This window comes from Fundulus heteroclitus, chromosome 24, assembly GCF_011125445.2.
Source record: "Fundulus heteroclitus isolate FHET01 chromosome 24, MU-UCD_Fhet_4.1, whole genome shotgun sequence".
Lineage (NCBI taxonomy): Eukaryota > Metazoa > Chordata > Actinopteri > Cyprinodontiformes > Fundulidae > Fundulus > Fundulus heteroclitus.
Genome location: NC_046384.1, coordinates 4,850,333 through 4,864,275, shown reverse-complemented (window position 1 = coordinate 4,864,275; position 13,943 = coordinate 4,850,333). Strand labels below are relative to the sequence as shown.

The 13,943-nt window shown below is 42.8% G+C and overlaps 1 protein-coding gene and 1 long non-coding RNA gene across 2 annotated transcripts; both read left to right on the top strand.

The window, feature by feature from the left end:
• The first annotated feature begins 6,497 nt into the window (after positions 1 to 6,497).
• On the top strand, positions 6,498 to 7,190 carry LOC118557696. Its single transcript, XR_004927943.1, has 2 exons — positions 6,498 to 6,530; positions 7,095 to 7,190. It is a non-coding gene; the product is annotated as an uncharacterized LOC118557696 (long non-coding RNA).
• Positions 7,191 to 8,191: 1,001 nt separating this feature from the next.
• LOC105916431 (tubulin alpha chain) lies at positions 8,192 to 12,869 on the top strand. The gene is made up of 4 exons (XM_012850955.3): positions 8,192 to 8,327; positions 9,944 to 10,166; positions 11,565 to 11,713; positions 11,785 to 12,869. Exons 1-4 carry the CDS (start codon positions 8,325 to 8,327, stop codon positions 12,757 to 12,759), a joined length of 1,350 nt encoding a protein of 449 aa, XP_012706409.2. The 5' UTR covers positions 8,192 to 8,324; the 3' UTR covers positions 12,760 to 12,869.
• Positions 12,870 to 13,943: the final 1,074 nt, after the last annotated feature.

Here is a 13,943-nt window from a genome sequence, read left to right as displayed (position 1 = left end):
TTCAAGAATAAACAATGTCAGCAATATTGGAGACAGAGAGGAAAGCATTTCAACAACAGAAGTTTTATATTTTAACAGGTTCAGTGTTTTTTTTTCCAACCCTAATACTATTAAATAATGATTAGCAACAAGAAAAAACGACCAACCTCCCAGGCGGGCCTCACGGCGACAGGCCGATGTACTTCCTGTCCACCATTTTGGGACGAATCGTCTCAGATTACAGAATTGATCCAATTTCATATTATGAAAGAGAAACTTGTGAATCTACCTGGTAGAGCAGGAAGGAGTCCTGCAACAACCTCACCCATCGTGACACGATGTAAAGAACCATGTTTTGGACCTGATAAGTGGGCCGGACACAGTAGTCTTAAAGGATTTAAGCAACAGGTGCAGCCGGCGTGGTAAACATCTGGAACAGACTCAGGAACAGCTGTAAGGGGAGAGGGACCGGTTAGTGGCCGTGTATTCAACAGTGGAAGATGATAAACACTGGATGAAAGCCACTAATGGTACTAAAGGTACAGAATCCAGGTGGTTCCAGGAGGGTCTTGGGTTGTCCTTTGCTCACACACTGCAAAAACAGAACTAAAAATAAGTCAAATGTTCTTAAAATGAGTGTATTTGTCCTTGATTTGAGCAGGTAAATGAAATGATCTGCCAATGGAATAAGATTTCTGCACTTAAAATAGGAACAACTCATCTCCATCATCTTATTTCAACTGCAGGATGTCTAATTATCTTATTTTAGGGGTCAAAATACTCATTACATTGGCAGATAATCTTATTTACCTGCTCAAATCAAGGACAAAAACACTAACTTTAAGAACATTTTACTTATTTTTAGTTCAGTTTTTGCAGTGCAGAAGCAGAGTCCCAAACACGACTTAATGCAGGTGATAACGTCCGGGGACCATCCAGGGTCATTAAAGGACATCAGAAGCAGGCAGAGGTAACTAAGGGGAGAGCCGACGGACGTTGTCCAGAGTCTGGTCCAGGGTCTTGATCCACAATGAGAACAGAGAGGCAGAGGTACCTGAGTCAGGTAACCTCCACAGGTCGATGTCCAGAATCTGAAGACCACCAGGAGGGTCCAGCATGGAGGAGGCAAACAGGCAGGAAGTCACAGAACGATCAGCGACGCGCCGGCCGGTCTACTCCCTAAAAAGGTTTTCCAGAATCTGGCTCCCTGGAGCAGACAGGTATACAAAGAGCAACACAGAGGCGTGGCAGTGCCAGTAAACCCAGCAGCACAGGTGCAGGACATGAGGGGATAATGGCTGGAGCAGCACAGGCCCGTATTAAGACAATGTGGTTTACCTCAAAGCCCCCCCCACCCTTACCCGTGCTGTCTTCTGGTCAAAACATCATCAAGGGGATTTCTGTAATGTAATTTACTATTTACTAACTTACACAACTACATGTAGGCATATGAGCAGTGAGGAAGATTCAAATATCTCATTTAAAAATGTTGAAATCAAAAAGCACAGCTTTTGATGTCTGTTCATTTTGGATTAATTTTCTGTAGCGTTAAAAAAGACGATACATTTGCACGTACTTGTGGACCAGCTCAACTATGACAGATTGGGGAGGGGGAGTGATAGATCATGTAGCCTAATCTTGATTTATTTATCATTTATTATTATTGTGACATCAGTGTTTCAACAATTTCAAGTAAATAATATAACAATTTATGAAAAATATATCTTTAAAGCATGTGTCATGTGGTGTCCCCCCATGGTTGGTGCCCCTGGGCACTAGCCCACTGGCCCTTACGGATAATCCGGCCCTGGAGCAGCACAGGGAGCAGAGCAGTTAGCATCACAGCAAGGCAGCGAAAGTTACAGATCCAATGAAATGATTAGAACATCTAAAGACATTTCTGTGAATCCTCCAACATTCCTCCTCTGGAATTGTATTTATTTTGGAAAAGGTTTGTTTCTTTACAAATTAAAGCACAACTTTAGTTCTATTAAAAAAAGCTTTGAGAAGACTGGGTTGAAATAAGTGTAATTGTCTCTGATTTGCTCACCAATCCCTCCGGAGACCCTTGCAGCGCTTCATTTACGCAACACAGACACAAATGGCTGTCTGTGCTCCGTTGCCCGGGGCTAAATGAGTTTTATGCGCCCGTCATGTGGACCGAGGGTCACACACTATCTCTGCGCAGAAGAACGGCTCATTGATGAGCGGCGGATAGTGCCGGCACACGTGCTCCGCTCGGCTTCAGTCCCTATTATCCAAAACTAAGTTTGTTACCGTGGAGGACTGAGAAACTAAAGCAGCAGGAGCTTTCACAGATTCACTGGGAGCGGCTGCTCGCCTCCCCAACATCTACAATCTGGATTTAGGCTGCGGCGTCGTATCTTAGCTGTGTGATGAGAACGTGTCCAGGTGCATGCTGGGAGTTCTACTGCCTGGAGCCTGGCATTCGAATGGAGGGCCATTAAAAAATGATTCTGTAAACACTTTCTTCTGTGATTCTGGAGCTGGGAAACGTGTTCCAGAGCCCTGGTAGGACCCGCTGTCCTGCCTGCTTCAGATGTCTCTGCTCCACCCACCCCGTCATCGAGGGCTGCAGAGGCCTAATACCCGCCCGTTGGTGTGGAGGCGAGGAAAAACGCCTGAAACCTGAAACATGCAGGGTGGAGATTGCTGAGGACCGGGGTTGAAGACCCCTGACGTAGAGGATTGAGGTCATGGTGCCAAGGGACGTCAGACGACACTCAGAACCGCAAAGCTTTTGGTGACTTTCAATTCAATTCAATTTTATTTATATTTTATTTCTTTTATTTAACCTTTATTTAACCAGGAAGTCCCTTGAGATTGAGATCTCTTTTTCGAGGGAGCAAAGTAAGAGAAGGATTTCTTCCCCAGCTCAGTAAAAACCATTGGAACCTAGTAAGAGTGCCACCTGGTGGAATGGAGGGCCAATTCATGAAACATGTCCTCTCAAGGCACTTTACAAAGTCAAAATCAATCAGATTATACAGATTGGTCAAAAATGTCCTATATAAGGAAACCAGTTAATTGCATCAAAGTCCCAACAAGCAGCATTCACTCCTGGGGAACCGTAGAGCCACAGGGAGAGTCGTCTGCATTGTACATGGCTTTGCTGCAATCCCTCATACCGAGCAAGCATGAAGCGACAGTGGGAAGAAAAACCACCCATTAACGGGAAGGAAAACCTCCAGCAGAACCGGGCTCAGTATGAACGGTCATCTGCCTCGACCGACTGGGGTTACAGAAGACAGAACAGAGACACAACAAGACAGACAAAAAAGCACAGAAGCACACATTGATATAGTAATCTGTTCTACATTAGATGGTAGTAGCGGTGATGCCGTCTGTCTGATGATGTCACAGCTAACAGAACGTCAGACCAGGTGTACCTACTATGAAGAAAAAAGAGAGAGAACAGAAAGTTATAAGCAAAAATGATGACAAGCAATATATAATTGAAGAGCAGTAGAACTCTATAGACTGAGAAAAATAGATCCTGATGTCCTCCAGTAACCTAAGCCCATAGAAGCACATCCCTATAGGTAGGTCAGGGCAACATAAGCCACTCTAGTTATAAGCTTTGTCATAAAGGAAAGTTTTAAGACTAGTCTTAGTCAAGACCTTGACCAGAAAGTAAATGTTGAGAGAAGAGATCCGGTAGATTTCAGGAGTCTGATTCCTGAAGACCTCATTTAGACGTGACCATAATTATCCACAAAACGGCTGAAGGTGACTCTATTAACACTCTCTTCTGTCCTGGAGCTTGGACACATTACGTGTGTCAACAGAGCCATCTTTTGGGGACCTATAGGACAACTTTTTATTGGTCAGATCATTCGGTCCAAAGCATGAAAGCGTTGGGTCAGTGGTGCCAAACTCAAATCCTTATGTCATGACATGCGGCCACTAGAAAGCCGCCCCTATACCTGGTCCCAGAGAGGCTTTTCCTCCTGGCAACTTATTAACATTTTCCAAATTCAGTGCCGTTAAACTCTCGAGGTGACTTCCCAGAGGGAACCGTAATCCTTTAATCTCCCGGTAAAGGTCTGAGACCCGTGACAGCGGCTCCTCCTCCGTCCTCCTCCGTTCAGTCGTTAAACGGCCTGGAGGATAAGGAGCGGTTTGAATTATCAAATGTTTTCCTTCAAAAAGGGAGCAGGCTCTAAACTTCTCCGCGGGCAGCCGTCCACCTTTGCAATGCAAATGAGTCTTATCAGCAAAACAGGTGACGTAAGGAGGGATTTGTTGGCAAAAGCCAGCTCAGCTCACACAGACGGAGGTATCTGCTTTCTCTCCCCTGCAAGATTAAAGACACGGGGCGGCACCACGTTTCCTCGTGTTACGAGCTCCACAAACTGTCTAAACCAACAGCTAAAGGCTGATGATCGGGCAGTTTAAGGCCATAATTTGTTGTAAAGTTTCTCTCCGCCTTCATGAAAAGAGTCTGATCCCTACATCATGAACGGAGCTTTCCTTTTCTTAGTCACCAGACGACCTGCAGGAGGTTCCTCAAGGTTAGCGGCCGCCAGACAAGCCGCCATCTTGCTGCCCAGCTGGGAGCCATGACCTTCAGGCCCCCAGATCTCCTCCAGACGCTCCGTCCGGATTCACATTCCAGATGGCAACTCTGACACTCAGTGACACGATGCTGGACTTGTGCAACCAAAGGCCTGATTAATCAGCCTCAGCTCTGACCGATCTGCGTTGCCCCAGTTACAGCCGTCTTTGGGGGACGGTGCGCTGGAAACGGGGAGTTTAGTCTCTAAGGACGCCTGATCTGAAGATGTACAGAGATAGAAATGCACTAAAAGCTTTAACTAGGCTCCAGTATGTTACACTGCAACAACTAAAGGACAAAAAGAGTCCTAATTTCATTAATTTATATACAAAGACTGACCAGCTTTAGGTAAGCTAGCAGGACATTGGATGTCTGGATATTGCATTTCCTTTTGTTTGTCCTGGAACAATAAACTGAGTCACGGTTCTCTCTGTGCTACACCCCAACGCTCAGGTTTCATGGAATCACGTTTTCTCATGAATAAGCTTTAAGATTTAACTCTTACGTAACAGAAATACTTCAAGATTATGCCTCAGTTGTTCTTTTTTAGAGGTCAGAGTTAACGTCGTGTTTTGATGTTTTTCAACAGAAGGACTTGATGACGTTTACAGCCTTCAGACGGTTTTATTATTGAGGAGAATTATGTGAAAGAATAGCTTGTCACTATTTCTGGTGTGTTCCCACGCCTACAATGTCGCCTTCTCTGTTTTCACACTTCCAACGGTGGCTTTGCTCGTTCCTGATGTAACTGAGCCAGTTTATGGAAACAAAGACTGTTTTCACTACGCCGCCGGTGGCTGTCGTTCTGCCTGTTTTTGTGAAAAGGTCCTCCTGAACCAGACGAGTCGGCTGTTATGCCGGTTAATGATCGGACATTGTTGGATTTAGGAATCCCAAAAAGCTTTAAAATGTAAATATTGATGGTTAATGTGTGACGTTCTGAACCCAGGGACCTGCTTAAGTGGAAGGATCACAAACGCTAAACGTCTGAATGTGAAAACAGACCCAGTCATGAGAATCATCTTCAGGCTCAGGTTGCTGACGTTGTTGGGACTTTAGAGGAATGTTCTCACATCTAAAGGTGTAAGAAAAAAGTAGAATCCATTTATCGCTTTACAGCTTTTTACAGCTTATTTAAAAAAGTAGAATCTATTTTATCGCAGGCTGTCCCACAGCTGCAGGTCAGCTTCAGATTGGTTGATCAGTCCCCCATGACGTCCTTTCCAGGAGCGTAGCTTCCCTTAGCAGCTTCTTTATGTCCACTCTGCTGTGATTTAGAGTGGTGAAACAACCAAGACCTCCCAAGCCCGGTGCTAGAAGAGACCAGTACCACCTGCCAGTTTCAGTGACCTCCCAGCTGATTTTGCAGATAGAGTTGACGATCGTCAGCGTAGAAATGGAAAGGGATTCCATACCTCCTGTAGCCTCGTGAGACCATCCTGATCTCGCGAGCTTTCAAGGTTTCACTCGCAGATCAGTCTGGCTACTCTCCGTTAAAGAAAATTTGGAGCCGTTCACCAAACGAACGTCCAATCAGCGTTGGCTTTGAGGCGGGTTGAGGTGTGACGCAACAAGAAGCGCGTCAGTTCAGTCTAAAGAACATGGCGGCTTCAGCCGATGAAACTAGCGTTAGCGGGGCTATCGAGCAAGTTTTATCGGAATTACAGAGTATTTCTTTGCTGAGCTAACGAGCCTTTACCTGCAGCAGCAAGAGTAGCTTGGCTTGTGGTTGTGTTTTCGTCGTCGCTCTGTTACGAGCGACGACGAAGCATGTTGACGAGTACGTCATATGCTTCGTTGATCTGATTGGTTCATTTGGCCCGTCTATCACCAACATAGGCCAATCAGCTAACCAGTATTTTCGCCCCTTCCCAAAATTACTTCAACGGAAGGTTTCCAGATGGATATGCGAAGCAAATCTATCTGGCGGAGTCAGGTTATACCTCCTGAGGATGGAGCCTAAAGGCAATAGGTATAAAGAAAAGAGTAGAGGTCCTAACACTGAGCCCTGTGAGACCCCACATGATAAAGGAGCGCAAGATGATTGAATGTTTGAAATGCTGACAGAGAAAGATCGACCAGGTAGGATCTAAACCAGTCCAGAGCAGTCTGCTGAATGCCTACCAACTTATTTAAATGAGATATTAAGATATTGTGGTCAACAAGACCGTATAGGTACCAGAATCACAACAAGATATCATTGACAACTCTTAAGAATGCTGATTCTGTGCCATTATGAGCTGTGAAACCAGACTGAAAGCTTTCAAGAGAGTCATTTTCATCCAAGAAAGACAGAAAACAATCTTCTCTAAAAAATAATTTAAACAAATGGCAGCTTAGAAATGAGTCTATAATTAGCCATCATTTACTGTAAATAGTCTGTTGTGATTTCTATGCACATATGTAGGATGTTGAGCATTATTAAAATAACTAAAATCAGTTGCACATTTCTTTGACCGAGTACGCTACTTTTCAATAACTGCATGGTGTTTGCCATTAATGTACGACTTGATGTTTTCTGTTTTTATGTCATTAGGTTTGTGTGAATCTACATGCTTAAACTGGCCGGTCACTTTGCTGCTGACACACCTGAATTTTCCCACTGAGGCACAATAAAGGATATTTCACTATTCTCCCATTTATTTACATGAGTTTATTAAGCTGTCTGAGAAGGAGCCCAGCTGGGGCCGCTTTTCTAGCACGTTTCCTACACAAATGTAGATCTTAGCTAAAGAGGGAATGATTTCTCCTTTTATTAAAATATTTCCCTTATGATAACTGAACTCATACAAACCAATAAAGTTACTACTGCAAGCATAAATTATATATATATATATATATATATATATATATATATATATATATATATATATATATATATATATATATATATATATATATATATATATATCGAAATGTAGATATATCAAAAAAATGTAGAAAATGAAAAATAAAACATTAAAAGATAAAATTTGTTTTTTTAAGTATGTGTACATAGTGTTAGATGTAATTTAAATGAACACTTATAGGTTGGTAATCGTATTTTTTGGTTAGTAATGTGAATTAAGAAATAACTATATTTTTACTGTTTATAATACAGGTGAGCTAATGAGTCAGCAAGTCATAGCTGCTACTGCAAGACTTTTTTTAAAATAAATCAATATTTTAGTCACACCTCTCTTTTCTTTTCGGTGGTGGACCAATTCTAATATTAGAGCATAAATCATATATATATATATATATATATATATATATATATATATATATATATATATATATATATATATATATATATTGCATCAGAAAATTTGAAAATAAAAAACAAAACATTAAAAATAAAATAAAAAATTACAGTCTGTTTTTTAAGTATGCGTACATAGTGTTAGATGTAATTTCAATGAACACTTATAGGTTGGTAATCGTATTTCTCGGTTAGTAATGTGAATTAAATAATAATAACTATATTTATTTTTTACTACAGGTGAGCGAATAAGTCTGTATTTTAATCTCATCGTTACAGACCTGTTTACTATAGTGCAAACCGTAGACATAATATAAATATATAATACAATATAAATGTCTATGGCGCAAACCGTCAGCGCTTCCGCTCACCACCGTCCCCTCCCGCCAAGAGCAGATTCAAACCGCTGTTAGCCCCGCCCCCTGACGAGTGCTTAAATATGACTGGCGCTCCCGCTACGTCACATTCTGCTTCCAACAGCCGATCCTTGCACGTCGGAGAAAACGGAGACAGACAGACTACAAAATGGTGAGTTTGTTAAACCCGCCGAAGCCCCTTTATTGTTAAAACGAGCGACTAAATCACGCCCAAGTCCGTTTAGGTCCGTGTTTCTGACCACGTTTTTACCGTTTCCGTTAACGGGCGTCGAGCAAGGCCGAGCTGACGCAGTTCAAAACGGACAAAAACGCCTTTTTACCGCTTAACGTTTGGGATTTTAGCCTCTGAACTAACCGGGGTTCTCACATATTAAAGCGGTTTCTGTAGAGAAATCCGGGGATATTTTATTTTTATTTAAATTTTTTTTTTTTTTCTGGAACAGGAAGTTTTGAGCGGTAACCGTTAAACGTTTTGGGCGGCCGGATAACGCCCTGCAGGTCCGTGAACGTTACATGGCGGGAGGGGAGGGAATGGGGGGGATAGGGGGAGCCGGGCCTCCCGCCTGCGTCGATGCTTCTCCTCCGGGTTCGCCTCCCTGACGTGTCAGGGGGTTATGAGAGTCACGCGCCACAGTTGGGGCTTGAACCAACAGGTCTGGACCACGCGCCACCTGAAGGAGGAAAATGCGTCACAGTTCCCGGGGTGATGCGTTCAGGGTACATCCGGATATTTCAGAAGCTAACGGAGAATTTGAAATCACGACGGTGGCTTTTTAGCAGCTGGGTTAAAATGATAAAATATATTAATATAACAGAACTTCTGGGGAAAATAACCCCCTCTCCCAATAATTAAAATGTTTTTATTAGAAATTATATAATTTTTGTGGATGGTTGCCCAGAACTCGTTTAATAAAAAAATCGATATATTAAGACAGACTGCAAAATTAACCAGTTTTGTGTAAAATGTAATTATAAAGGTGTCTTTTAAGTTTCTTTTGATCCTGATTTTTTTAATGTAGTTTCTGTGGATGGTTGAAAACGACTCATTTAATAAAATATCCATATATTAAGGACTTCAAAATTAACCAGTTTTGTGTAAAATGTAATTATATACGTGTTTTTTTAAGTTTCTTTTGATCGTGATTTTTTTTTTTTTTTTTTTTTTTTTTAGTTTCTGTTGATTGTTGCCCAGAACTCGTTTAATAAAACATCTATATATTAAGACGGACTGCAAAATTAACAATCTTTGTGTAAAATGTAATTATAAACGTGTTTAAGTTTCTTTTGATCATGTTTTTTTTTTTATTTAATTTCAGTGGATGGTTGAACACAACTCATTTAATAAAATATCCATATATTAAGACTGCAAAATTAACTAGTTTGGTGTAAAATGTAACTATAAACGTGTTTTTTTTTGTGTTTTTTTTTTAAGTTTCTTTTGATCGTTTTTTTTTCTGTGGATGGTTGAACAGAACTCATTTAATAAATATATTTATATATTAAGACAGACTGCAAAATTAACAGGTCATGTTTAAGAAGTAATTGTTGAATAATTTAAAAAAAATTTGACTGAAATGTTAATTTGCGATACAACTTTTTTTTTTTTTTTATATATATAATTTTTTTATTTTATTTTTCCCCCTGTGGATGAACTAGGTCACAATCAGGCCCGTGTTGCCTTCATGAAAACACGGCATCCTAGTGTTTGCTGATTAATCCTAGCTGGTGATTAATGGTGACTAACGAGGCTCTCCTTCTCCTCCGCAGCGTGAGTGTATTTCAATGCATGTCGGCCAGGCCGGTGCCCAGATGGGCAATGCATGCTGGGAGCTCTACTGCTTGGAGCACGGCATCCAGCCTGACGGCCAGATGCCCAGCGGCAAGACCATCGGCGGCGGGGACGACTCCTTCAACACGTTCTTCAGCGAGACCGGCGCCGGCAAACACGTGCCCAGGGCCATCTTTGTGGACCTGGAGCCCACCGTGATCGGTGAGTTCTCAGGGTTCCCGGGGGTCCCTGAAATCCTTGAAAGTTTGTGAATCTGAAAAAATTAATTCAAGGCCCTTGAAAGTTCTTGAAAATAGCCAAAAATAAAAAAACACCTTGTACTTGAAAGTCCTTAAATTTTTTTATGGGGTTTGAAAGTTCACATGGATGACGACTCGTGTGTAATTATTTTATTACCACACGATCTTTTAAAATTATGTTGATTCTGCAGACTTTTAATTTGCAAAAGTACGTTCGCTCTTCTTCGTTAGTTGGTAGGCTACGGTTTAGACCTACGTGCGTCCAATAGGTTACATTCACGCAGTGTTGCTAACTCAGCGACTTTGTCGCTATATTTAGCGACTTTTCAGAGTCAAAGTCAAAAACTAGCTTAATCAAAGATGAAACGGGGTTCCCGCGGATCCTTAAAAAGTCTTAAAAGGCATTGAAGGCATTGAATTCTGTAATATAAAACTAAGGCCTTAAATGGCATTAAAATGTCTTAAATCAATCTTCCTTAGGTCTTAAAATTGTTACCAGGTCGTGAATAGGATTTTATTTTTGTAATCCTTACCAAACAGTAAAATAATTGACACAATTATATATTTTTTAAATTTACCGAACTGCTCAATGTAACCATTTTTGGTTCCGTCCCAATAGCGGAACCAATAAAAACTGTTGCGGCCGGACCATAGCTGGGGAAAAAGAGTTGGCACTGGTTATGATGTGGTTTTTAATACTGATTTATAGTTTATTTTAGTAGGGAACAAAACAAAGTTTGTGAATTCAGTTCAGTAGTTGTTAAAAAATATCTGTAATTTGTGTTTTTTAGCTTTCTTCCTATATGAAATGTTTTTCAAAATCTTTAACATGTCTACTGAGCCAGAAAGTAATGGTTTATGTTAAAATAAACATTTGGGTAAAGTTGTTGCAACCAGGTTTATCTTGTTTATCGTGAAGTTGGTCTTAACTTTTTATTTCAAGTGGCATTAAAAGGTCTTAAAAAGTCTTGAATTGAACTTGCCTTATGCTGTAGGAACCCTGTGTAGTATGGCATAGCCATGTACTGTGGATATAAATCTAGGCTATGAATATGATCAATATCAATGTAGGCTATAAATTAAGTCCATTTTCTTGCATTGCTTCTGACCCAACAACTTCTATGCCGTTTAGTCTTTTATTGAATTTGAATTGTATTAAAATATAACCTATTCAGCGGTCACAGTAGGTAAATGCTGCCATGTGTGGTCCTTGAATTTGAGGAAATTGGTCCTGGAAAGTCCTTGAAAGGTCCTTGAATGTGATGTTCACCAAGGTGTGGGATCCCTGGTTCTGCGCCGTCGGCTCTGACCCGAGACGTTGAGAGAACCGTGACTTAAAGTCCTTTCTTTCTTTCTGCAGACGAAGTGCGCACAGGAACGTACCGGCAGCTGTTCCACCCGGAGCAGCTGATCACGGGCAAAGAGGACGCCGCCAACAACTACGCCCGCGGCCACTACACCGTCGGCAAGGAGATCATCGACCTGGTTCTGGACCGGACTCGTAAGCTGGTGGGTTTGTGTTCCCCGCGGTTCTCCGGGTCAGTACCGGCGTCCGGTTCTGACGGCTCCTCTGTTTGCAGGCGGACCAGTGCACCGGGCTCCAGGGCTTCCTCATCTTCCACTCCTTCGGCGGCGGCACCGGCTCCGGCTTCACCTCCCTGCTCATGGAGCGCCTCTCCGTCGACTACGGCAAGAAGTCCAAGCTGGAGTTCGCCGTCTACCCGGCGCCGCAGGTGTCCACGGCGGTGGTGGAGCCCTACAACTCCATCCTGACCACCCACACCACCCTGGAGCACTCGGACTGCGCCTTCATGGTGGACAACGAGGCCATCTACGACATCTGCCGCCGGAACCTGGACATCGAGCGCCCCACCTACACCAACCTGAACCGGCTCATCGGCCAGATCGTGTCCTCCATCACCGCGTCTCTGCGCTTCGACGGCGCCCTCAACGTGGACCTGACGGAGTTCCAGACCAACCTGGTGCCGTACCCCCGCATCCACTTCCCCCTGGCCACCTACGCGCCGGTCATCTCCGCAGAGAAGGCGTACCACGAGCAGCTGACGGTGGCCGACATCACCAACGCCTGCTTCGAGCCGGCCAATCAGATGGTGAAGTGCGACCCCCGCCACGGTAAGTACATGGCGTGCTGCCTGCTGTACCGCGGCGACGTGGTGCCCAAAGACGTCAACTCGGCCATCGCCACCATCAAGACCAAGCGCTCCATCCAGTTCGTGGACTGGTGTCCCACCGGCTTCAAGGTGGGCATCAACTACCAGCCCCCCACCGTGGTTCCTGGAGGAGACCTGGCTAAAGTCCAGAGGGCCGTCTGCATGCTGAGCAACACCACCGCCATCGCTGAGGCCTGGGCCCGTCTGGACCACAAGTTTGACCTCATGTACGCCAAGAGGGCCTTCGTCCACTGGTACGTGGGCGAGGGCATGGAGGAGGGGGAGTTCTCCGAGGCCAGGGAGGACATGGCCGCCCTGGAGAAGGACTACGAGGAGGTGGGCACCGACAGCGTGGGAGAGGAGGACGAAGGAGAAGAGTACTGAGCGGGTCTGGACCGGTTCTGCTGGCTGACGCTCCCGTTCTGGAGCCGTCTGTTTCTGAAAGCTGCTTTTTTCTTCTTTAATGCCTTCGATTAAAAGTTGACAAGTTCTGATTTGGTTTCTGGTTTCAGTTCTTTGTGGTTCTGCTCTACGGAGTTAAGTTTGTGTCTTTAGCGCGCAGCGAGAAACTTATTCAGCGATTAAACGTCACGCTCAACTCTAAACTTCTCAACAAGACGCAGGTCATTAAGTTATTAAATCATTTTTAAATTAAGGCCTTAATTGGCAATAAGTCATTAAATGTGATCGGTATTATTTTTGTCTGATATATCAGATATAAGATCACTGCTATGTGTAGCAACTTATCCAGGTGGAAGAAAGTTGCCCCCTAACAGTTCATACGAAACTTCTACAGATTCTGGCCCACGGACCATGCAGCCTGTGGCTCCGGAGCCGAAAGTGGCTCTTAATAACTTTTAGCTACTAACTATTTTTATTATGGTACTTAAATGTAATGATAATATAAGCAGGTTTTAGCAGATTTCTCTTGGAATAATTGCTTTAAATTTTCACAAAATGATGCTAAAAATGCCAGTAATATTTAATTTTAAATCAATATTTTTTTCGTTATGTTGGAAACTATGATTTATTTTACATTATACACAAATGTCAACATCCTGCCCATCCTCTTTTTAAACCTCAACATAGACATAAAAGGACGTTTCTTTAATGATAACATATTTCCTACAGAAGATCTTCATCAAAAATTAAAACATGTCTTTTTTCGAAAGGCCGGGCAACATTTGCGGCTCTGAACGAGTTTAATTCAAGTGGACTGGAGGCAAAATGACTCTAGACTAAAGGTTGCAGGCCCCTGGTATAGATGAATGATTTTGGCGTGTTTTGTAAAATAAACTTTGCACAATGGGTGTCAATGCTTCACTCACATGTAGTCAGACAGGCAGTGGTGTAGTCAGGGTATAAGGCAAGGGTGTCGAACTTATTTCTATATGGGGCCAATTTGGCGTCATGAAGTCATTAAAAGGGCCGGTTGCATGTGTAGAGACTTTTCATTTTATAATTTCATTCCAGTTCACATAGTAGTATAAAAAATGCACAGTAACATAAAAGTAGCACCCTTAGGCCCAGTTTATACAATTTATCTGCAAAAAAAAGTTGATATAGGG

Excerpts from the sequence above, each read along its gene's own strand:
- LOC105916431 (XM_012850955.3), top strand. Across the intron at positions 10,167-11,564 it reads CCTGGAGCCCACCGTGATCG|ACGAAGTGCGCACAGGAACG; the intron begins GTGAGTTCTCAG and ends TTCTTTCTGCAG. Across the intron at positions 11,714-11,784 it reads TGGACCGGACTCGTAAGCTG|GCGGACCAGTGCACCGGGCT; the intron begins GTGGGTTTGTGT and ends CTCTGTTTGCAG.